Source organism: Equus asinus, chromosome 5 (assembly GCF_041296235.1).
Source record: "Equus asinus isolate D_3611 breed Donkey chromosome 5, EquAss-T2T_v2, whole genome shotgun sequence".
Lineage (NCBI taxonomy): Eukaryota > Metazoa > Chordata > Mammalia > Perissodactyla > Equidae > Equus > Equus asinus.
Window position 1 is genome coordinate 13,684,336 of NC_091794.1, and position 21,917 is coordinate 13,706,252.

General features: G+C 36.6%; 1 protein-coding gene across 2 annotated transcripts in view; it reads left to right on the forward strand.

Annotated features, from left to right (window-relative positions):
• The window catches only part of NECTIN3 (nectin cell adhesion molecule 3), a 130,902-nt gene that overhangs the window by 20,424 nt on the left and 88,561 nt on the right, over nucleotides 1-21,917 (forward strand). For both annotated transcript variants that reach the window (XM_070508767.1, XM_044771631.2), the window contains exon 2: nucleotides 16,512-16,853. In XM_070508767.1, coding sequence (XP_070364868.1) covers nucleotides 16,512-16,853 — 342 coding nt within the window. The remainder of the gene's footprint in view (nucleotides 1-16,511; nucleotides 16,854-21,917) is intronic.

The following is a 21,917-nucleotide window of genomic DNA, read 5'->3' on the forward strand; positions in this document are numbered from 1 at the left end:
AATCTGTTTAACGTATTCCTGTTGCTGCTTCACATTCAGAGTCCTACTTTGTATTGATTTTTGCCTCCGTGCCATGAACAGCTTTTCGATGCTGTCTTTCTTCAAAGATGTGTTATAGGGTCCCCAAGAACACTGTTAGATTCAGTAATTCTCTAAGAAGTAAGACTCACAGGACTCGGCATATAGTTGTACTCAAGGCTATGATATTATAGCAAAAGTTCCCACAGACAGCAAAGGGGCATAATGCAAAGTCTGGGGAAAACAGAGTCCCAGTTGAGTTAATAGGGTACTCTTAATTCCCCCAAGAATGACTTGCAACAATATGGATGAAATGTTGCCAACCGTGGAAGCTCATTAGAGACTCAGTGCATAGAATTTTATTGGACACTGATCACCTGATTACATAGGCACTCCCTCCCTAGCACATATGCAAATTCCAGATTCCCAGAAGGAAAGTAGATGTTCATCATAAACCATAGTGTTTATACAAACAGTTTAGGCACAGTGAGCCACTATTATCAATTAATGATGGGAACTTTCCCAAAATCTGAGTTCCTCACCAGCAGCCAAAGCCCATCCTTGCAGAAAGGCCTTTTCAAGGATAGCAGTTTATGGTTTCTGTGTTAACCCTTTAATACACAAAAGACCATCATCTCTGAGATTTTTTTTTTTTTTTTACAAGCCTCTAATATCCAGCCTGCAAGTTTCCATTTTGGTGCTTTCCTGATCTTACCAGAAGGAATTAGTGGAACATACAGTTCTTGTTGTGTTAAAGCTCATATCATAGGCTCCACACCATCAGCCATGCTGTCAGGAATTATAACCAAGTTTGCATATGCACAGGCCACCTGTACCCCAATTTTAGAGATGTGGAAAAAATCTGCATCTTGGAGTCAGTGGAAAAAAGTAACCTAAAATTTTCTTTTTTTGAGATTGCTTGCTGTATTGAAGAATTTAACCAGATTCAAAGAACAGTAAATGTTTACTGCTGAGAAGATTTTTATGGAAATTTTGGTGGAAGAGAGTAGCGTGGTTAGATTATAGTATAAATTTTGGGAGTCTAGCTTTGACCATCTTTTGTCCAGAATGTACAAGGACAAACTGTGCTGAAAACGACTCGAGACGTCTAGTCTGGCAACATTCAGACCCCGTCCTCTTCCACTTCCTCTTCCCCCTTCAACAATTTTACATGTATAAAAGTGAAACTGCTCAGAAGTTCTAAGCCCTGTACTTTGAAATTGTATTATAGTGCTTTCTCCCCACCCACTCCTCACTCTTTCAGTCAACGTTACTAGAATTGGACCTGGAGAACAGTTTGAAACCACTTTGCTAGTCCAGATTCTTCCTTTTCTAGATGAGGAGTCCGAGACCTATCAAGGTTATAATTGTGGTTTTTGTCCGTCTTAATTTGTAAAATTCTTCTCTAGATTTGGAACAGAGAAGAAAAATACAGTGATTCTGGGACTTTTGAGTGGTCTCTAAGTCTGAACATCTTCCCTGTTTCTGAATGTATTGTTACTACTCTTATTTTGGGCAGTTATTCTCTCATGCCTAGTTCAGTGCGGTAGCCTTCTCTCTATATTAGTTTCCTAGGGCTGCCATAACAAATTACCATAAACTTGGTGGCTTAAAACAACAAATTTATTCTCTCACACTTCTGGAGTACAGAAGTCCAAAATCCAGATGTCTGCAGGGTCAGTTTCCTTCCAGAAAGCTCTAGGGGAGATTCTGTTCCTTGCTTCTTCCATCTTCTGGTGGCTACAGATGTTCTTTGTCCTGTGGCTGCGTAACTCCAGTCTCTGTCTTTACATGGCCTTCTCTTCTGTCTTTCCTTTGTGTGTCACTTATAAGGATCTTTGTCATTGGATTTGGGGCCCACCTAGATGATCCAGGATATTCTCATCCTGAGATCTTCAATTTGATTACATCTGCAAAGACCGTTTTTTCAAATAAGGTCACATTCACAGGTTCACACTTCCTAATTGTTTTTTCTGTATCTGTGCTTTTTTCCACTGTCATATGTGAACCTTTGCTAGATAAATTTTCCTAGCTAATTTTTTGGCTTCTTATATTTTCACACTATGATATTCCTTATTTTTTCCCTCCTGCTTATTTACACTTTCCCTGACTTGGCTTTAAGCTCTTGAAGGGTAAGGAATGTTGCTTCCTCCTTGTCCTTCCTCAGCATAAAGCCTGGTCAGTATAGGGAGGTGTTAAATAAGTGTTAGTGAAAAAAATGGATGTGCAAACAAAGTGAATTAAGAATTTGCCTTTCTGGCTTCATCTCTTTTATTTTGTTACCAATTCTGGGATTTTTCTGACTTCTCCAAACTGTCCTTGCACTTTCTGTTTCTGTGAATCTCTTTGCTTTTGTTCTTTTTCCTACAGTGCCCTTTCTCTGCTTGGAAAAAACTTGCCTTGCCTAAGATCCAGCTTAAATTCCACTGTTCTTCCACAAATTTACCCAAATAAAATTAGAATCACTGGGTTAGGCTTAGCTGAAGGAAAATTTCCCTTTCAGAAGGAGCTTTTCTCACTTTACAACTCCTCTCATTCCTTCTCCCAAATCTCTGTAAGTTTGCACCTTTAACTAGCATGGCTCTTGGAAAGGTGATATATCCCAGTTTAGCTTGGAATGTCTAGGTTTGCAACTGTTATTCTGGCAATACTATCAGTAATGCTCCTGCACTTCCCTTTCACTCTAAAGAATATTTTGGCTTGGATAACAAATGATAGAATCACTCTACCCATAACATTCACTGCCTTGTGTGTCTTATTTTCTCTTCCAGATTCTCAGCTCTTGGAAGTCTCAGGCTATACTATTTTCTACCTTATGGTACCTAGTGCTTAATATTCAGTGAATGAAACTCAGTAAATATTTGAGGACTTACTATGTGCCATACATACTGTATTTTGTCCATATTAGCTCACTTCTTTTTTCAACCTAGACTTGTTTTGTAATATCTAATCCCTTCCCCCAGATGTTTTTCACTTAGACCGGCCTTGGGAAATCTTAACTCCAAATCAGTTCAGGTCTACACATTCCTTATGCTTCTCTCTTGACTACTCGTGGTGCTTGGGTAGAAAAAACCCGTATAACCACACAGATTGGTGCCACTTTGGAGTCAGGCTTTAACTTGAAATGGACCTCCAACAATCCTTCTAGCAATTCTTCCTTTGGTGTTTAATCAGTGCGTGCTCCCGTATTTGAATTTTTTCTTTTAAATTTTACTGAAACCTTGTTAATTAGCTGATAATAGTCCCATTTTATAGGTGATAAAACAGGCTCTCAAGTACCCAGGGTTACACTGCTAATAATTTAGACGTCTGTGTGTTCTTGAATCTAGGTTAGTCTGGCTCCAAAGTTCTTGCTTTTTTATTCCACCATGTTAGAGTTCACAATTTTAAGCCTCATTCTTGGGTCTGAGAAGTATTGTACTGCTGAACCATAAGCTCCATGTACTTGTTTAGAGATGTCTCTTTTAAAACAGTAAGTTTGAAATTTTTGGATTATTAATGCATATTGTATAAATTTTTATGTGGATCATTATAGAAGGCTTTCATTTATGAGAATAATAGATCAATGTCTTCGAAGCACTAGTTCTGTACAATGGCTACTTCATCTGAGAATATTTACATATTCATAGGCCTTCTGTTTTTATGTATCACTTGTAATAAGGTAAAAGTAAATTAAAGAATCAGAAGTAAATTCATTGTATGGTTAAAAAAATAATTCCATTGGTTGAAAATTGTTTACTGTTGATTGTAAATTTTACTGCTGAATAACAGTAAAGCCTAGGAGAATACAATTACTAGAGTATTTTGGGGAATAAATTTTATGATGGTGATTAAAACTCATAATTTTATTAGTGTTTAAAAATTGCCACAATTTCACAGGTTGAAATGGAATTCAAAGAGCAATTTGTTAGTAATTGTTAGGAAAACCCATTCTCCCAAGCATTTCACGTTTGGTGGAAGTAGTGCTAATTTGAGAACTACAGCTCCCCTTCACCTTTTATTTTGAAAATCACTAAGCTTTTGAATGTCTTCACTAATAAGGCTTCTAGGTTTTCTTTCTGTGAAACGTTTAGTATTTATTCATAATGTGCTCAGCATAATGAAGTTGGAAAGATTACTTTTCAAAACCAGGAGGCTTCTTTTCTGTGTTTTGCCACTAGCTATAGGATAAGGGCAGTTCACTTCACTGTGACTCTGTAAAATGAGGTAGATCAGATGTCCTGTAAGTTTTCCTCCTGATAGAAGATTTTGTGCTTCTGTTCTGAAAATTTGAAGGAATTGTGCTTTTAAGCATAAATTCAGCTAAAGAAGACCTTTATTGATGTTGGTTGGTTAAACCAAGATGTTTTCTTTATTTGAAATTAAAAGGTAGCGACTGAGAATATATAGTGGAAATGACATTTTAGAGCATTTTCTAAAGGCTGAAATTGATACTTAAAAATTAGTAAAGATGATATGTTACAGTGGGATGAAATTTATGGTTAGTGTTAATGTATAGGAAATACTGTAGTAGAAGTTTGCTATCTCTTGCATCTGTCATGCCCTGTATTGGTTTCATGTAAATCATTATTATAGAAAGCCTCTAGAACCTCCTCTCCTCTTATTCTCACATGAAATCCTTGCTTCCTATTTTAAGGAGCAAATAGAAGTAGGCAGAAAAGAACTTTCACTACCATATCTACCAACCTACCTATCTACTGGTAGACTCTGCCTGCTACAACTGATGCACAATGAACGGCCAATGGTATCCTTTCCAGTCCTGTCCCCTACTGTCTGTTCTCAAAGATACCACTTCAACAATTGTCCCCCCTTCTCCTGTAAACTTTCCTTTTCAATCAGCATAAAAATATGCTGTAATATCTCCCATTAAAAAAATACTCTCCCTGAGCCATCGTCTCTTTTGAGCTACTTTAATCAGCAAGTCTGATCTCTTTGCCTGCCTTTATAGTAAAAATCCTCACAAAAGTTACTTATGTGTTAAATGTTCTCTAATCCCTCTCCTACTCTCATTTTTTAATAAAACAGCTTTACTGAGTATAAGTGACATATAATAAGTTGCACATATTTAAGGTATACAATTTGGTAAATTTTAACAAAGGTATGCACCTGTTAAATCATCACTACAATGAAGGTAGTGAATGTTATCCATCACCCCTAAAAGTTTCCTTGTAAGTCCTCTGTAAATCATCTATCTCATCCCTTCTACCCCTCTTCCCTCAGGCAGGCACTGATTTGCTTTCTGTCACTATAAAGTAGTTTTTATTTTCTAGAGCTTTCTGTAAATGGACTCATACTCTATGTACTCTTTTTCTGTCTTTTTTTAATCATAAAATATTTTGAAATTCATCCATGTTGTTGCATGTGTAAGTTTATTTCCTTTTATTTCTGTGTAGCATTTGGGTTTATAAGTATTCCTTTCTAAATTTTTAAGTAGACTTTATTTTTTCAGAGCAGTTTTAGTTCACAGCAAAATTGAATGGAAAGTATGGAGAGTTCCCATATATACCATGGATCCCCTTCCCCACAGTGCCCCCCCTAAAATCCCCCACAGGAGTGGTACATTTGTTACAATCAGTGAACCTACCTTAACACATCATAATCATCCAAAGGACGTAGTTTACTTTAGGGTTCACTCTTGGTTTTGTACATTCTATTGGTTTTGACAAATGCATCTACCATTATAGTATCATACAGAGTAGTTTCATTCCCCTAAAAATTTTCTATTTTCCACCTATTCATTCCTCTTTGCCCTCTCACCCCTGGCAACCACTGATCTTTTTGCTATATCCATAGTTTTACCTTTTCCTCAGTATCATATTCAGTATATATAGATATATAGTCATTCAGTATATAGCCTTTACAGATTGGCTTTTTTAACTTAACCCTATGCATTTAAGGTTCCTCCATGTCTTTTCATGGCTTGATAGCTCATTTCTTTTTAGCACTGAATAATATTCCATTGTCTGGATGTACTACAATTTATTTATCCATTTGCCTGCTGAAGGACACCTTGGTTGCTTCCAAGTTTTGGCACTTAACGAGTAAAGCTGCTGTAAACATCCATGTGCAGATTTCTGTGTGGACATAAGTTTTCTGTTCATTTGGGTAAATAGAAGAGCACAATTGCTGAGCATAGGGTAAGAGTACATTTAGTTTTATAAGAAGCTGCCAAACTGTCTTCCTAAGTGAATGTACCGTTTTTCATTCCCACAGCAATGAATGGGAGTTCCTGTTGCTCCACATTCTTGTCAGCATTTGGTGTTGGTCAGTGTTTGGATTTTGGCTATTCTGATAGGTGTGTAATGGTATCTCATTGCTCTTTTACTTGTCACTTCCTTAATGGTATGATGTTAAGCATATTTCATACGCTTATTTACCATCTGTGTATCTTCTTTGGTGAGGTGCCTGTTAAGGTCTTTGACCCGTTTTTTAATCGAGTTGTTTTCTTTCTTATTGTTTAGTTTTAAAAGTTCTTTGTATATTTTGGGCAGTGGTCCTTTGCAAACATTTTCTCCCAGGCTGTGACTTGACTTCTCATTCCCTTGATGGTGTCTTTTGGAGAGGAGAAATTTTAATTTTGATGATGTCCAGGTTATCCATTATTTCTTTTGTGGATCCTGTCTTTGGTATTGTATTTAAAAAGTCATAATCATACCCAAGGTCATCTAGATTTTTTCCAATGTTATCTTCTAGGAGTTTTATAGTTTTGCATTTTACATTTTGGTCTGTGATCCATTTTGAGTTAATTTTTGTGAAGGGTGTAAAGTATGTGTCTAGATTCATATTTTTGCCCGTTGCTGTTGAGTTATTCCAACACCATTTGTTGAAAAGACTCTCTTTGCTCCATTTTATTGCCTTTGTCAAAGATCACTTGACTATAGTTGTATGAATCTATTTCTGGGCTCTCTATTCTGTTCTGTTGGTCTATTTGTTTATTCTTTTGCGAATGCCACACTGTCTTGATTATGTAGATTTATAGTTAAGTCTCGAAGTCATGTAGTGTGACTACTCTGACTTTGTTCTTCTTCTTCAATATTGTGTTGGCTATCCTGGGTGTTTTATTTCTCCGTATACCTTTTAGAATCAGTTTGTCGATATCCACAAAGTAACTTGCTGGTAATGTGTTGAATCTATAGATGGAGCTGGGAAGAACTGACATCTTGACAATATTCAGTCTTCTTATCTATGAACATGGAATATCTTACATTTATTTAGTTCTTTGATTTCTTTGATCAGTTCTGTAGTTTTACTCATATAGATCTTGTACATATTTTGTTTGATTTATACCTAAATATTTCATTTTTTGGGTGTTAATGTAAATGATGTTTTTAATTTTGAATTCTAGTTGTTCATTCCTAGTATATAGGAAAGTGATTATATCCTGCACCTTTGCTATAAGTGCTTATTAGTTTGAGCAGTTTTTCGTCAGTTGTCTTTGATTTTCTACATAGACAATCATGTCATCTGTGAACAAAGTTTTATTTCTCCCTTTCCAATCAGTATACCTTTTATTTCCTTTTCTTCTTTTTTCTTTAAGATTGGCACGTGAGCCATCTGTTGCCAATCTTCTTTTTTTTTTTCTTTCTTTTTCTCCCCAAACCCCCCCCAGTACATCAGTACATAGCTGTATATTCTAGACGTAGGTCCTTCTGGTTGTACTATGTGGGATGCCACCTCAGTGTGGCCTGATGAGCAGGGCCATGTCTGTACCCAGGATCTGAACTGGTGAAACCCTGGGCTGCTGAAGTGGAGCACACAAACTTAACCATTTGGCCATGGAGCTGACCCCTATTTCCTTTGCTTATCTTACTGCTTTAGCTTGAACTTCTATGATGTTGAAAAGATAGCATAGAGAGGACATCCCTGCCTTGTTCCTGATCTTATCACGAAGGCTTCTAGTTTCTCACCATTAAGTATGATGTTAGCTGTAGGTTTTTTTAAATAGATGTTCTTTATCAAATTGAAGAAGATCCCTTCTATTCCTGGTTGCATATTTTTTTTTATTGCTGAGTAGTATTTCATTGTATGGGTATGCCACAATTTATTTATTCATTCACCTGTTAATGGACATTTGGGTGGGTTCTGGTTTTTGGCTGTTACAATTAAAGCTGTTATGAACATTTGTGTACAAATCTTTATATAGACACACACTTTCTTTTTTAATGAGTAAAGACATAGGAGTGAAATGGGTGGTTGATACGGTGCTTGTATGAACTTGAAGAAATTGCCAAAGTGTCTTCCAATGTGGTGGTACCATTTTACAGTTCAGCCAGCAGTGTAGGAGAATTTTAGTTCCTCCACATTCTCTCCAACATTTGGTATTGTCAGCCTTTTTAATTTTAGCCACTCTATTGGATGTGTAGTGGTACCTTGTTTTGGTCTTAATTTGCAGTTCTCTAATGATGTTGAACATCTTTTCATGTATGATTTGGTGATGTATCTGTTCAGATCTTTTGCCCATTTTTTTTTTATTGGCTGTTTGTTTTCTTTTAATGAAGTTTTGAAAGTTCTTTATGTATTTTGGTTTCCAGTTCTTTATCAGATATAAATCCTTTATTAAATACATTTTGCAAAGATTTTTTTCCCATTAAGCAGCTTAAGTATATCTTTTTTTTTTTTTTTTGAGCAAGATTAGCCCTGAGCTAACATCTGCCGCCAGTCCTTCTCTTTTTGCTGAGGAAGATTGGCTCTGAACTAACAGCCAAGCCCATCTTCCTCTACTTTATATGTGGAATGCCTGCCACAGCATGGCTTGATAAGTCATGCACAGGTCCGTGCCTGGTATCTGAAATGGCGAACCCTGGGCTGCTGAAGTAGAGCACGTGAACTTAACCTCTACACCACCGGGCCGGCCCCTCTCAGCAAGTTGTATAGTTTTAACTGTACGGGTTTTTCATAGCTTGTATCAGATTTGTCTCTATTTCGTCTTTTTAAATTTTTGATGCTATTCTAAACAGCAGTGTTTTAAATTTCTTTCTCCAATTTGTTGCTACTAATACATAGAAATACAATTGATTTCTGTATTTTGATGTTAGGTCCTACGTAAGGACTACTTAGTGTTCTTGCTGAATACCCTTGTGTAGCTTTTTTATAGATTCTGTCATGTTTTCTACACAGATGAGTGTGTTTTATGCAAATAAAGACAATTTTATTCTTTTCTAATTGGATGCGTTTTATTTCTTTTTCTTGCCTCATTGTACTGGCTAGTACCAATGTTGGACAGAACTCAGGGAGACTGGCTGGCTGTTTAGGTTCTCTTTCCCTATGTTGAGGCTTTGGAATTGATTCCAGGTGGTAGGCTGAGGCTATTCATCAAGCTCACCTTGTGTGTTTACTGTCTCTCAGGGATCAGTATCCTTTTGTGCCTGTTGATCATTGTCTTGAAATGGTTGTTTCAAGCAGGAGGGTGAATCCTGTTACTCCTCCTTGGCTAGAAGTTGAAGTCTTTATAGGATTATAAATTCATTCCAATCAGACTTTTATCCTCACCACTCACTGAGACAGTTGTTAAATTTATTGATTACTTATCACTCCTTCTCTTTTTTGGCTTATTGGCAGCATTTGGAATAATTGATCACACTTTTTCTAGGTAGTTGCTTCACTGACTGTGCAGGATGCTTCTTGGTATTCTTCCTTCTTCCCTGGCTACTCTTTTGCTATCTTTTTTTTTGAATTTTACCCAACTTCCAAACCTTTAAATGTTTGAATGTGCACCATGGGTGCTTGTTCTTTATGCCATTAATACCTTGTAGATGGTTTCATTCAGTCTCATGACTATTATATGTTGGTTACTCTAAATTTGTATCTCTAGTCCGTCTCTTTCTCCAGAAGAGCATACTTTTACATATCTAGCTGCTTCTTCAGCGTATCCATATGGTTGTGCAATAGGCGTCACAAATTTAACAAGTCCAAAACTGTAAAACTGCACTTCTGAGCTCCTCTCTACCTCCACTTCTGAGCTCTACCGTCTGAGCTACCTCTAATCCTTAAAAATGCTCCATTTGCTAGTTGTCATTTTGGTAAGTGGTAACTCCATCATTCCACTTGCTCACACCAAAAACTTTGGAGTAATTTTGGCTTCTCTCTTTCTCTCTGACTCAATTTTTTGTTCCATCAACAAATCCTGTTTGCTCTGCTTTCAAAATATAGTTTAAACACTGTCACTTTGATTACCCTGGTGCAAAGCCCATCTCTCTCCTCCATTAACAAAATAGGTTCCTAACTGGTATCCTTTGTTTAGTACTTGCCTCCCTGTCATCTGTTCCCAACATAGCAGAGTGATCCTTTTAAAAGTTAGAATATGTCACGTTTCTGCTAAAAATTTTCTAGTGGTTTCTCATTTAGGATTAAAGTAAAATCTTACAATGACCTGTATAGGTCTGGTTCCCTCCTACCTCTGTGGCCTCATCTCCTATCATTCTTCCTCTCCTTTCACTCTAGGGACACTGAAAGGTTCTTTCCTCTCTCTCCCTCACTTGAAAAAAGTGCTTTAATGTCTTCTCAAAAAGGCCTTGTTTTATCACTTCTAGATCTAAAAGCTATGGTGCTACCCTAAGCAATTAGCGTCCCTCTTACCTTCCGTACTTTCCTCCATAGTTCTTACTTTCTGAGATGTCTTTTTATTTTCTTGTTAGTTCTTTTTCTCTGATTAAAATGTAAAGGAAATAAAGACAGGGACATCTGTTCAGTACTCTTCCCAGCACCTAGAACAGTGCCTGGCTCAAAGTACCCACCTAATACATACTGAGAAATGAATGCCCTGGGTTCTCTGAACCATTTTTGGTATGTGATTCAGGTTTCTCCTTAGAATATAGGATGTCCTATGATCCCAGACTTATCTTTTCTAGTTATAACATGACAGGAAGTTAGAGATTCTTTCATAGAACCCTAATAGAATTTGAATTTGCAGCTTATAAATAGTTTCACATTTTATTCTTTAATTCACTTGGCTCTGCTCTTCTATGCTTTTGTGTTTTGGGAATTTTGTTGAAAAGACTTTTTCAGTACATTTTCAAAGTTGACATGACGTAAACATTTATCAGTTTAAAACAGTTCAGATTAATTATTGAATGTGCTGGTGATAAATTTGATTCATCTAAAATGTGTTTATGCTGAAGTTGTTGAGGATACCTAGATGCTGTGATTTTACTAATTTTTTGAGAATGTATGCTTCAATTGTTGCTTCAAAAAGCTGTTTTAAATTCAGAGGGGTCTGAAAGGATCCATACCTCAGAGATCCTTGGAGGTTTCTAGTTGCACATAGAGTACAATAAATGTTTCATTTGTAGTATATTTGAATGTACCTCTTTGTAGATCCTGACATTTGAAAGATCCTTGGACCTAAAATGTCCAAGATGTCTGCCATTTCCTGTAGGTTGAGAAATCAAAGGTGATAAAAGATGGTATCAAAGTGTCAGAAAGGATAGTTTTAAAGATAGATTTGTGATGACTTCAACTACTTCTTGGTTCGTTCCTGGGAGTGAGAGAGGTAAGAAAGTTAACTGTTGCCACTTTATTCATACTTCCATTTCAAACACTTTAATATCATCTCTAATAGGAATCTCAAGTCTTTTTGTTTATTTTTGTTTTTAAATAACTCATAGAAGTTATAGTACATGAGTCATTATATTTTCTTTTTCTGACACAAGCTTCTTGTTGGATATATATTTCCAAATGATTTGTATCGTCTGGGCACTCTAAATCCTGACTGAGTGACTACTCAGATACACATGAAAGCTCCAAAGAGTTGTATTTTTGTAGTTGTAGTGTTTTCATGGGAGCTACAGTTAGGGGAACTTTCTCTCTGAAAGGATAATAAATTGGATTTAATTAATTAGTTAATGATACAAAACTTATGAATCAGATAGACACACAGAGCAGAAACAGAGCATCATATCTTATCATGTTTTTCCTTGGCCCCTTGAGTGTTCAGTAGCTGGGAACACGTTATGACAAAGTTAGGGTTTTGCCAGATATGATGGTTCAAGTCTTTGCTCTTCCTTAGACTCTTTATATTCTAGGCTTCTATCACCATTAATGAAGAACTTACTTCACATAATTTAGGTCTTTAGTAATAAACATTTATGTTTCCCCGAGACATGCTTCTGCTCTGCAGTCATACTCAGCTTCATATGGGAAAGTTCGGAGTGAGAGTAGGCGCAGTGTTTGGGATGCCTTGAGTAGTGAGGCATTCTAAGATTCTTTGGTCTAAGAACCACAATGGAAAATCCGTTATTCCACAGGGAAAATCATCTTCAGAAGTGATTTTTAACTTTTGAGTTTAGTTTAGGATTAGAAATGTATTAGACACTTTGTTTGCAAGCAACTGAAACCAACTCTGGCTTAACTAAAACACAGAAAAGGAGATAAATCATTAAAAGCTAATAGAATCTAACAGAGAACCAGACTATCAATATTTGAAGGGTAGTGTAAAGCCTTGCTCAGAGGTTTAAGGATTGAAACAACAAAAAACATTACACCAAAATTTACCTTTGCAATAAGCAAAAACTACTCAGAATATTTTTGTAGAAAGTAAAAAATCACTCATTACTTCCTAGAAATTAAAACAAAAAGTGAGTGTGAAAAACCTGATAGTTACATTAATATTTATTTGTTTACTAGTATAGTTGAACACATTAAAAATAACCATTTATAGTTTTTTGTAAATATCTAGTCAAACTCTTTGTTTACTAAGGGGTTAGTTTTTCTGGTCAAATCTGTCAACCTTTTGCTTGGTGTTTTTTCTGTCTTTGCTGATATGCTGAGAGAGTGGCTTTCACCATTTAAATGTTGCAGAATATTTTTTGTGTATTTTTGATTCAGTGGATCTGTTTTTTTCTCCTATCTCTAAATACTCCCTTGAGTAATAGTGGCCCACGAGGCCATGGTTTTCATAGGTGGAAAGGAGATAGAATTAGCACTATCCCTCCCGGGTTATTCTGATACTTAATGTCTTAGATCAGATTGCTATAACAAAAAACACTATAGTCTGGTTTAAACAACAGACATTTATGTCTCACTGTCCTGGAGGCTGAGAAGTTCAAGATCAAGGCATGAGCAGATTCAGTTTCTGGTAAGGACCCTCTTCCTGACTTGTAGGCATCCACCTTCTCACTTAATCCTCCCATGGTGGAGAGAAAGAGAGAAACAGTGAGAGAGTTCTAGTCTCCCTTTTCTTATAAGGACATTAATGCCGCCTGGGGGCCCCATTCTCATGACCTCATATAAACCTAATTGCCACATAAAGGCCCGTCTCCCAGATACCATCACTTCAGAGGTTTGGGCTTCAATATCTAAATTTTGGAGGGATACATTCAGTTCATAACACTATCCTTATCCTACCTCTTCTCCACTTCCACCTCAGGAGGAGAATTCTGTTTATTTTTGATTTGCTTTTATTACTAATATTACTTATTATAAATGATTCTCATGTCAAAGAATAGCACAAAGTAATAACTAAAAGTTCTTTTTTTAATCCTTAGTAATCCCACACCATAGGAGTAACTAATATTATCTGCCAGAATATGCAAAAAGTAACTGTCAGTATATGCACAGGTGTATGTGACTAATTTTTTACGTTTAGATCTTCAGTCAGTCCATCAGGATTTGTGTGTGTGTTAGTATAAAGCGAGGATCCATCTATTTCCAAATATTTAGCTGTTGTCCTTTCAGCATGTTTTGACTAATTCATTTTCCCACACATATAAAATACTAACTTTATACTATATGCCAGTATATGTGTTGATGTATTTGTGTACTTTCAGTTGTTTTAAGATACTAATAGTAAGCTTTTTATTATTTTTACTTTAGTATTTCCACTCCCTCCTTCTGGGCCATTGTTTTTGAATATTTCTTAGCTATTGTCCTTAGTCTAATTTAAAAAATTTTTATCAATTTTCACTGCAGTTACATTGAATTTGTTAATATGGGGAGATCTGATGTCTATGTGGTATTAAGTTTTCCTGTCCAGGAACATGACATATCTTCCATCCATTCAAGTCAGTTGCTTAGGTTTATAGGTTCTTTACAACTCTATTCATAGATGTTTTGAATAGTAATATTTTGCAAATATTGTCTTTTTCTGCAATAAATTTATAGACGTTATCACCTGTTATGATGTGTTAATTATATATTTTCTATACATTTTGCGTGTCTTCTAAGCAACTCTATTATTTCTTTTAATAGCCCTTTACCTGACCTTATTAGGGTTTTCAGGTAATAGGTTTTTCAAATAATAATTCTGTCTGTTCCTTTCTAATACTTATCCTTCCATTTCTCTCTTATCTCATTACACTAGAATGTCCAGTCTCAGTTGAACAATGATAATGATACTGCACCATCTTGTCTTGATCTTTCTTTAATAGCCATGCCTCCTTTTTCTGTTTTAGTGTTGTAATGGCCACTGATTTGAGAAGAATCTGTTATTAAGAAAGCTTTTCTTAGTTGTTAGGTTTTGTTTTTAAAAATCAGATAGTGAATGTTAAACTTTATTAAATGCCTTTTCAGCATCAAATGAGAAAGTCTTGTGAGCTTACAGTGTGATAAATAGTGTAAAACTATTCTTAAGTTCTTGGAATATCCTACTTGGTCATTGTGTCTTTTTCTTTAAATACAGACCTCAGTGTTATTTCATAATATTACATGCAATTTATAATTAATACTCATAAACTGCTCTTTCATTTGTGTATTTTCTGTTTTATTAGTAGGCTTATGATAACTTGCTAGAATAATTTAGAATACTTATGTATATATTTTATGTATCTTGGATTAATTTTAAAACAGTAATTATCTATACTTGAGAGCATGATGGTACATATTTTGGGCTTGATACTTTTGGGGGGCAATGATTCAAAAAAATATTTTTCTTCCATAGCTGTTAAATTTAGTAAGTGTGAATTGTCATTTTTTGTAATATCCTCAGTCATCTCTTGAATGGTAAAGTTTTCCCTCTTATTTATTTATTTATTTATTTTGTTGTGGTTTTTTTCCCTCCCAAAAAAGGTTCATGGAATAATATTGTATAGTATTTGTCATTGTTTAGAACTGTTTGAACATGTTTAAACATATTTTTCTTGATTATCTTTTAAGCGATACCCTTCTGCATTTTTGTATTTATTTAAAAATGTTATTACATAACTCTAAATTTTAAAGGTATTGTTTATGCAATTTCCATTTTTGGGTGTTTATATCAGTTGGCTTCTTAATCTGAGTATTTATTTTGTCAGGACACATATGTGAGTCATAAACTCTTCAAGAACTTGTTATGTATGTTCTAATATTGTCAGTGAGCAGCATCTTGCTTGACTTTAGTATTCATAAATGTTAGTCTTCTTTCCCTTAAAATGATTTAGATTTTGTCTGTTGCTTTTAGGAAGGAAATCAGTATTATAAGAGAATTTGATGTCATTTCATTTTAACTTTTGTTTGTGAAATTCTTTTTTTCTTCATGATGAAAAATGGAAAAAATTGATTTCACATTTATATATGTTTTTAAATTTTAATTAATTAATTAATTTATTTTTAATGAGGCTTCTTTGGGACTGCCATGCTTTTAGTCTCTTTTTCCCATACCATTTTGTCCAACTGGAGAGCACCTTAATTCAATGGGAGGTGGTGTTTTGGGTTTTTTTTAAAAGGTATGCTTTTTTTTTGGCGAGGAAGATTGGCTCTGAGTTAACATCTTTTGCCAGTCTTCCTCTTTTCTTCCCCCTTCCCACAGCACTAGCACATAGTTGTATATCTAGTTGTAACTCCTCCTAGTTCTTCTATGTGAGATACCACCACAGCATGGCCTGATGAGTGGTGTGTAGGTCACACCCAGGATATGAACTGGCAAACTCTTGGCTTCCGAAGTGGAACGTGGGAATTTAACCACTATGCCACCAGGCCAGTGCCAAGTGTTTTTTTAATTAATTATTTTTTGGCAGTTGATCTATCTTAAAGTTTTTTATAGAGATTTTTGGTAGAGGAATCCTCTAAAAGAGGATACTTTGGACAGATCCTACATGTATTAGTTATCTTTTGCTGAGTAAAAATTACTCTAAAACTCAGCAGCTTTAAAACTACTGTTTGTTATCTCTCAGTTTCTTTGGGTCAGGAATCCAGGCATGGCTCAGCTGGTCCTTTGCTTCAGTCTCTCACAAGGCTGCAGTCAAGGTGTCAGTAGGGCTGGGATCTCATCTGAAGACTTGACTGGGGAAGGATCTGCTTCCAGTCTTACTCTTGGTCCAGTCTAGTACTTTTCCCACTGCAGCAATATTGGCGGGTATTTGATCTATTTGAGAGTCACTCTTTGGGTCTTATATCTAGCCCCAGGAATATCTAGCATTTTTCAGTCCTTCTTGTTATTCAGTCATAAGTGTGTGTGTGTGTGTGTGTGTGCCCCTATAGGAGGGGAAAGGGAGGGAGGGGGGAAACAGTAAAGGAAGGAGAATGGTCATATGTTAGCATAACTTTTTTCCATTTTAAGACCTATACTTTTTTTTTTCCCATAGGTGCCTTAGCTGGACCAATTATTGTGGAGCCACATGTTACAGCAGTGTGGGGAAAGAATGTTTCATTGAAGTGTTTAATTGAAGTAAATGAGACTATAACGCAAATTTCATGGGAGAAGATACATGGCAAAAGTTCACAGACTGTTGCAGTTCATCATCCTCAATATGGATTCTCTGTTCAAGGAGAGTATCAGGGAAGAGTCTTGTTTAAAAACTATTCACTTAATGATGCAACAATTACTCTACATAACATAGGATTCTCTGATTCTGGAAAATACATATGCAAAGCTGTTACATTCCCCCTTGGAAATGCTCAGTCCTCTACAGTTGTAACTGTGTTAGGTAGGTATGCTTGAATTGTATGTTTTGGTGGTATTGGTGAGGATTATAATAAAAGTATTTTCAAGAATTTAAAATGATTGAAATTATATATAAATTTATGTTTAAAAGAATTCATATATGATTTTTCAAGTTGTCTTAAAATTCTGTGATTCTAGGCTCTCTTAAACAATGTCTGTATCTACCTGCCTATCTATATAATGCTATGTAGTTTTTAGCTATTTTTTCTTCATGAAAGATTGCTTTTTATTTTTAATAACTGCTGAGTTTCTTTGACATATTTATTTTCATTATTTTCTCTCAAATTTTCAACCTTTAAATAATCTTTCTCCTTTTTTTTTGAGGAAGATTAGCCCTGAGCTAACTGCTGCCAATCCTCCTCTTTTCTCTGAGGAAGACTGGCCCTGAGCTAACATCCGTGCCCATCTTCCTCTATTTTATATGTGGGACACCTACCACAGCATGACATGCGAAGTGGTGCCATCTCTGCACCCAGGATCCGAACTGGTGAACCCCGGGCCGCCGAAGTGGAACGTGTGCACTTAACTGCTGCGCCACTGGGCCTGCCCCACCCATTTTTTTTAAATGACTGTTGTCTTGGAGCCATTGACTCCTTCTGTTTGGTTTTTAAATCAATTTTATTTCTGCTGTTGTGGATTTGCATAGCTGTTTGAATCTTGGTCTCCTGCTCATAATGAGTGATCTTTTACCTCTTCCTCTCTGATAACTGTTAAAGTTTATGGTGGAATTTAAAATGAGCTTATTAGCATTAAGATAGCCTCTTGCAGTGAAAGGTAAACCAATTTGGAAATGCTGGTGAATACTTTTGGAATATTAGAACAAGAATTAAGGAGTAATAGCAATGTTAGCCATTTCCACCCGAAGTGAGACTCCTTTAGTGGGCAGGAGGAGGAAGATTGTGCCGAGTCTTCCTGTTGCCTGTCAGGGACTTTGTCAGGTCTGCTGATAGATCCCCATACTCAGTCCTTCTCCAGTTTTCTCCCAGATGTTATTCTCTAATGAACCTTTGTGATCCTCACATAGTCTCAGTGTCTGCTTCCAGAGAACCAAACAAGTACACAGCTCCTATCATCTAATGGTTTAATTTCCTGAAATGCAGGAAAGCAATTTTGTCCAAATTTGTTATGTTTTTTCATGTTGAGAGATATAATATAAAAATAGAAATAAAATTAAATATTTGAGGACTTTATATGTTTAAGACACTGCCCTAAGAGCTGTGGGGAAATATAACTTAATTTACGAATTTGGTACTTCTGAGAAACATTTTGATTGGAAAGCAAGGCATAAATATCTGAAATATCAAGTGCAGGCCATCAGGTTTTTTACCTGAGGTCGCAAAGTTCAGTGTCAAGAAAATAAAAGATAAATAGTTTGCATGTGGAAGAGAGCTCATGGGAATGAACTTATTTTTTGCTTTAAATTTTAGTAATTTTTCCTAAATTAATACAGTAACAATGGTTTAAAACTCGACTGTTTATAGTATAAGACGTCATGATTTTATCAGCACCTACTTCTCTAGCTTGATCCATTCCGTCCCTTGCTCCACCTCTCCTAACAACCAAAATTTTATGCTCATAACAGACTATTTGTAGTTCTCTTAACACCTGTCTGTGTTTTTACGTGTATTTTTCCTCCTACCTAGATTGCCACCTTTTCCTCCTGTCTCTCCCTGCATTCTTCTATTTAACTACTATTCATCAAACCACATCCTTTTGGAAACCATACTGGAAATATCTAGCCCCCACACAATTTGATGTTGTTTTGCTCTTTTGCTGTTGTATCTTGAGCATATTTTTGTTGCAGCAGTTACCATACTGTCTATTATGTTTTCTCCAGTATAAACACATGGTGGACTGCAACTCTGAGCTTTAAAACTTAACTTTATATTTCTAAAGCCTATGAGAGTTCCTGGTATGTAGCAGTCATACACTAAATGTTAAGTAGGGTGTAGGAATGGATTGGCAAACTTGGTAGTCTGGAAGTGTTTTCTAAAAAAACAGTTGAGCCAGTCCTTGAAAGGTGGGTAATTTTTGGGTAGGCACAAAGGAAGCAAGCATAGGGAGAGTAAGTGAGCCAATGCAGGGAGGCAGAAAACATTTATTAGGGCAGAATTTCTTCAGTGTTGGCATAGTTGAAATTTTGGTCTGGAATTCTTTGTGATGGTAAGCTGTTCTGTCCATTGTAGACTGTTTAGCAGTATCCATGGCCTCTACCCACTAGATGCTAGTAGCAATCCCATGGTTTTGACAACTTAGAATGTCTTCAGACATTGCTAAGTGTCCTCTGGGGGAGGGTGGAAGAGATCTTTAACTGTTGAGAAGCTTCGTTGGTGGAACTACTGAATAATTTGTTGATGGTTTAAAGGATTTATATAGAGTACAAGACTTGAAGGCTAGAAATGTAGAGTAGGACCACATTAAAGGAACTTGAATGTTAGGATGGGGAATTTGAGCTTTATGTTATGCAAACTTAGTATACAGTGTTGTGTTTCTTCTCACTTCCCTGCTTCTGCTCTCAGACTCTTGCTGTTTAAAATGTGGTTCATGAACAGCAGCGTTGGCATCACTTGGGAGCTTGTTAGAAATACAAAATTTCAGACTCCTCCTAGACTTATTAAATGATAAATCTACATTTTAGCAGGATCCCCACGTGATTTATATACACAGTAAAGCTTGAGAAACACTGCTTTGACCACCTTCTCACCTTGCTTAGAGGGATGCCTAACTCATAGTAGACCTGATTTAGGAAGTATTGAGATGAGAGTTGTGATTTAGGAAGATCAGTCTGATGTTTGGGTTTTTTTTGGTGAGGAAGATTGTCCTTGAGCTAATAACATCTGTTGCCAGTCTTCCTCTATTTTGTATGTGGGATGCTGCCACAGCATGGCTTGATGAGCAGTGTGTAGGTCCATGCTCCAAATTCAAAACTGTGAACCCTGGGCCTCCGAAGGAGAGCATGCGAACTTAACCCCTATGTCACTGGGCCAGCCCCCCAGTCTGGTGTTTCTGATGGATTGAAATGAAGAGGTCCTGAAATCATGATGTCTCAGCCATGAGGCCATGAAGGCTTGAAATTTTCTAATTTCTGCCACTTGAGTGAAGAAAGAAGCTATTACAAAGGAATAACTAGCAGGACTTTATAACTGACTGGATATAAGAAACAAGGGAAGTTTGAACAATAACAGGTTTTGAACCTTGGTGATTGAGTAAATCTTATTACCATTAATTTAAATAGGCCTGTCTGAATGAAAAACAGGTGTTGGGGATTGGGAGGATGAGATGGTGATGTTCAGCATTTGGTTTTTTAGTTTGAGGATATATAGGCAAAAAATACGAGGCAGGTGGTTAGAAACTGTGGAGTCAAGCCTTGTTTCAGAATTGGAGAAAATTAGGGATCATCAGGGAAGTAGTGTTTATCAGATAAAGGTTTTTAAGGGAGATACAAAAAGTAACTGAAGGCCTAGGGCTGAGTATTTTATTATGGAGAAGGTTGGAAGAAATAGAGATGAAGAGCTCAAAGAGAGCTTTCAGGAAACTTGGGCAAAGTCATATTATTTCTATCAAGAGAAAAAGTTTTTAAGATTACTCTAGCAGCTTTTTTCCACAGTGAGAGTTAAATGTTAGAGAAATTGAAGTGAGTGACCGTTTTTTCATTTCTCCTATGGATGATGCACATAGTATCATTCTAAATGCATAGCCCAGAAGTTAGCTCCTTACACCCTTAGGGAGTTAGTGCTTAATTCTTCTGGAACTGATTGGGAAGAACTGCGCTGAAGTAGCAAATTCTACCAAGTTAGTCAAAGACAATAGCAAGGAAAAGTATTGAGCCTGTAGATTAGGTGGTGATGTTAAAGTTTCAATGGAGTAGTAGTAATAGAAACCAAATTAAGGGAATGTGATTTAACAAAGAACTTTGGGAAAATTGAAGAACAAATGCCCCATAGTAAAAGAGTTGTTACACGATTGGTTACTTCCTCTTGATGGGATATTACATAGTTGTTAAAATTATGATTGAGAGGTATTGCTGCTTGAAAAACAAAGCCTCAAAGTTGTAGGCATGCCATGATTACATCTGTATAGAGACTAGAAATAGAAAAAGAGAAGGAAATGGAAGAATATGATGACTGCATTAGCATATCGGAGCTGTGGATAATTTTTCTCTGTTTTCCCAAATTTTAGTAATGTTACTTTTTCAATTAAAAAATAGACTTCTGTTGCTGGACGTGCTGGAGTAACTGGGATTGGACTTAGCCTCTCTCTCTAGGAACAAGACTACCAGGCAAATAAGAAACTTTTTGTTTTGAGGAAGATTAGCCCTGAGCTAACATCTGCTGCCAATCCTCCTCTTTTTGCTGAGGAAGACTGGCCCTGAGCTAACATCCGTGCCCATCTTCCCCTACTTTATACGTGGGACCCCTACCACAGTATGGCTTGACAAGTGTGCTTAGGTCTGCACCCGGAATCTAAACTGGAGAATCCTGGGCCGCCGAAGAAGTTAACCGAACTTAACTGCTGCACCACCAGGCCAGACCCAGCAGTTTTTAGTTGTTGGACAATAGGCACTGTAGGATTATGATCTCAAACAAGGTGAGTCCTACAGTTGCTTCAGCTCTCTCCTTAGCAGTTTCCAGGCTACTGCTCAGTGACAAGGAATTGGAGCAGCGCTTGGGGCCTCACTGAATTTAAGAGATTGGACTTCAGGAAGGACAGGTGATTAGAATTTGTGGCGTAGAATACTGGAAAGAGGGAGCATCAGAGAGATGGGGAGAGTGAGAGTGAGCGAGTGCTTTAGAGACATATAGAAGGGCTCTCTGAAGTCTTTAGTACTGATGTGTGTACATGTGAGAGGAGACTTTTGAGGTGGAAGAAGGAAGCAACGGAAAGCAGAAGACCTAACAATATCCTGGCGTTCATATAGGGCTGGGGAAACTTCGTGTTCCCTCCAATGAGAGTACACAGGGCATTGGATAGCATCTTAAGGGGAGGCAACAGCAAAACTGCTGGACAAGGAAGGGGGTGCAGAGAAGTTAACGAAATACTGAGGTAT